This window comes from Quercus lobata, chromosome 2, assembly GCF_001633185.2.
Source record: "Quercus lobata isolate SW786 chromosome 2, ValleyOak3.0 Primary Assembly, whole genome shotgun sequence".
Taxonomy (NCBI): domain Eukaryota; kingdom Viridiplantae; phylum Streptophyta; class Magnoliopsida; order Fagales; family Fagaceae; genus Quercus; species Quercus lobata.
This window is the reverse complement of record NC_044905.1, coordinates 61616558-61620516: the sequence shown is the minus strand read 5'-3', so window position 1 is coordinate 61620516 and position 3959 is coordinate 61616558. Positions and strand designations below refer to the sequence as shown.

General features: G+C 37.3%; 1 protein-coding gene across 1 annotated transcript; it reads right to left on the bottom strand.

The window, feature by feature from the left end:
• Positions 1-3053: 3053 nt before the first annotated feature.
• On the bottom strand, positions 3054-3599 carry LOC115967966. The gene has a single exon (XM_031087147.1). The coding sequence runs from the start codon at positions 3597-3599 to the stop codon at positions 3054-3056; it is 546 nt and encodes a 181-aa protein (XP_030943007.1).
• Between the last annotated feature and the right edge of the window lie 360 nt (positions 3600-3959).

The window sequence follows — 3959 nt, the reverse complement described above, 5'->3', positions numbered from 1 at the left end:
TTTGCAGAGAACAAATTAAGGAGAGGAGAAACAATGATGAGGAAGCAGAACCCAGGTGATCAATCGGTGGTGTACACCAAGATGGATGAGCCAGAGAAGGTCAAGGTGGTGAAGCTGAGCCCAAGTGAAGAACTTGCCTCGTCTCAATTCAGGTTCAACAAACCAAAACATGCCGTTGCCAGTGTCATTCCAGCCAAGAGGAGGTCTGTGAAGAGAATGATGTTTGATGACTTTGTCCAATTTATTGCCAATGCTCTCTGTCCTCGCAATGAGCCCAATGGTAGCTCCTTCAAGAAGACTAAGACTAAGACTGTATACCCACACAAAACATAGCAGCTTGGATTAATTGTCCATGGTTTCTCTCTTAGAACCTGGGCAATTTGTGTTTTTGAGGCCCCCCCATATATATATATAGAGGTATAAATAATTTTTTTGTGATTGGATACTCTTCTATGTCTATCTTATTATAATATAGTATACAAGATTTGTGGCATTTATTACATGAAATGAATTATCTATGATTCTATGGGGCACACTGTTCACCTTTCTATTTCGAATTTTTTCCTGATTCGTTAAGTCGGGTCTTTTGTAAGTTCACGTTTTCAAAGCCGTCTATGGATCATGCGAGTTATTGTTGTTGGTGAAAGAGGTACACCAGAGGGACCTTTGTTTGGTTCCTGGGTTTTGGTAAAACGGTTGAGGATACCATTTTCAGAGAGAGAGAAAGAGAGAGCTAGCCGTAGAGTTTTTGAAGGTATTTGAAGGGCTAGTGGGTTGTCTGTTTTTCAACTGTCAATAATTAGGAAATTACATTTTCTTTTGGGTTGGAGAGGTTCTGTTTGAAATTGGAAGGATTCAAGCTTATTACTTTAAATTTGCATACTATTTACTTGATTCTGATTCTGGAGTTGTATACTTGAATTTCCAAAATTATTATCAATCATTATCAGTTTAACTAGGACCAATATTTAGGCAAAGTTACCGATGTTGCAGCGAAGGTGGATGCAGTTAATAATGGTTGATGTATAAGAGTTTTCTGGTTTGCCATACTAAAATCAAAATTAACAACAGTTAAATTGTCATCAAAAAGACTCAAAACGTATACATCACATGCTGTGGTCGTCAAGAGAATTTTTTAAAAGTAATTATTGAAGGGGATGCCAAAAAAGTTAATATAGATGGAGTTTAGATGGGAGATAAAGAAAATAGTTACCATTAAGTTCTTTATAGCTTGAGTTAATACTTAATTAGTTAATAGTTAATAAGGACAAGAATAAGGTGGATGAGTGGATCACCTTTTAGTTAGGTGGGGCTTTCCATTGTAATGTACTAATGTTGATAGTTCAGCTCGGCCTTTCTTCTTAGTGATGAAGGCCATCCTTGAAAATCAATCCTATTATTTGGCTTGTATGCTTTATATGTTTTGGGTTAATGGAATTTTTCTTCAGAAGTATTTAAAAAGAAAAAAATGTTATTGATGTTGAAGGCAGAAGATTTTAAAAGAATGATCCAAAAAGTTAAGAAGAAGAAGAAGAAGAAGAAGGAAAGGATTGTAAAAGAAATCAACTACCCCCTACTTTTCCATCAATCTTGGTCAGGGTATCCGTTTCACCAGTTGAAACCCCCTCCATGGCCGCACTAGATTGATAAAACTCTAACACCTCATCCCTTCTTCCAACATTTCCATTCTTTTTTCTCCTCTCAATGTTGTGAAATTATCATGCATTTGGACATGCTTATTTTTGTAAGTTTTTTTGGTCAAACAAGATTTTTTATTTTCTGAGAAACAAAAACACACACACAATGGAGGATTTATGAAGTTCTAACATAACGAAATACCACAAATTTCATTCAAAATTTAGATAAAAATTTTTAGATGTTATACTTTAAGGGTGCGTTTGGATACAGTTGAAAACTGAAAACTGAAACTGAAAACTGAAAAACACTGTAGCGAAATAATTTTTAAATGTGTGAATAGTATCGTGGGACCCATTTTTAATGAAAAAGTTGCTGAAAAGTGAAATTTGTGGGTCCGTGAACAGTACACGATGTGCTGTGATTGGTCCAAAAAATTTTGAAAAGTCAAAGTTTGCGGCTACTGTTCATTGAACAGTGCATGAACAGTAGCCGCAACACCCAAAACGCGTGAAAAAAAAAAAAAAAAAATGGAAAAACGCAAACGCAGGATTGGGCAGAAAACGCCCAATCCAAACGCACTCTAAGTCTCTTATTAAACTGAATCATGTTGTTACATTTACCTACACACCCAAAAAAATGTTTATTTTTTTTTCTAAAAATAATTAAATTTAACCATGTTATTCATTTATCAGTAAAATTGCATAGTTAAACTTAGGGTGTGTTTGGATAGAACTTATTTTGCTGAAACTGAAAACTGAAAACTGAAAACACTGTAGCAAAATAATTTTTAAATGTGTGAATAGTACCGTGGGACCCATTTTTAATGAAAAAGTTGCTGAAAAGTGTAATTTGTGAGTCCGTGAACAGTGCATATGTGCACTGTTCACTGCAGAAAGTCAATATTTGCGGTTACTGTTCAATGAACAGTAACCGCATTACTCCAAAACAAAAAGCGTAAAAAAAAAAAATAAAAATAAAAATAAAAAAACAGAAACACAGGAACAAGAAACGCAACGCAGCTTAAGTCGAACCCAAACACACACTTAATTAAAGCACTCTTCTAAAAATTAAAAATTAAGACACCTAACGAAATGTATCAAAGACTTAAAAAATGTTAATACCGTAAAAAGCCATATCTTCTCTTTTGAGATACCCACGGCCACAAGTAAGACAATTGTTCCTTCTCTCTCTCTCTCTCTCTCTCACACACACACACAAAAGAAAAGAAAAGTAAGACCATTGTTGGATTTATATGCTTAGAGCATTCCCATCAAAACTCCTAAAATTTTTAGCATTTAGCATCTAAAAAACCAACTTTATAACATATAACACATCACTTTAGAATATTACCATCAAGTGTGTCAAATGCCAAATAACGTGTTAACTGGAATCAGTCGTTCTCTATCAATCTTTATCTACTGAAACGTTGGGTAGTAAAGGATGTCAGCAGAGCTCCCATTATCCATAAGGACTCGATGGGTGTTGTAATCCCCCACCCGTATACTAACCACGAGCGCATCGTTGTGTGGGTGGTGGAGACGCTTGGCATCTTCCTCTGTGAACCCAATGACAGGGTTGTTGATCCATGCCATCTTCGAGACGAAACTCATCAACTGGACGTTCTGAACCATCCGTAGGTAGGCTTTGCATGCCTTCTTGGACAAGTCGGATGCTATGGTTCCCCCTACGATCATCCTTATGTCTCCTACTGGGGGTCCAAGATGCTCGTTTTCTCTCTGGGCAGGTTGTCCTTGGGGTTGGTCCGTCCTTTCCTTACCAATAAACATTTGCAACTTCCTTTGCCTGATAAGAGCTTCTATTTGCTGCTTTAAGTCATAGTAGTCTAATGTATCACGATCGTGGTCGCGGTGGAAACAACAGTACTTGTCTCTAGACCTCTTACTAGGGTCTCCCTTCAACTTGTCAAGGAATATCAGGGCCCCTTCGTCCTTGATCTGCATCAGGACTTGACCAATCAGGGTGTTCAACGAGATGAAGCTTTCGAATCTTTCAATGGGAGGCTTAGAGCGTCTATCTTCCCTTCTATCTCCTGTCCTTGCTATCTTTCACCCACTGTCCTATCATGTTTCCTCCTGTCCTTCTCTCTTCTTAGGCTTCTATTTGCGAGCCAATAGTGCGTCTTCCGCGTTCAAGTACTTAGTAGCCCTATAGAGTACATCCGACATAGTCCTTGGGTCGTTTTTGTATAAAGAAAACAGAAACTTATTCTTCTGTAGCCCATTGGTGAATGCGGCACGAGTATCTTGTCATCAATTTCGTCAGTCGAAAGTGCCTCCTTATTAAAGCATGTTATGTAAGAT

What these genes read in the sequence shown, in the direction of transcription:
- LOC115967966 (XM_031087147.1), bottom strand. Translation starts at nt 3,599, where the DNA reads ATGCAGATCAAGGACGAAGGGGCCCTGATATTCCTTGACAAGTTGAAG.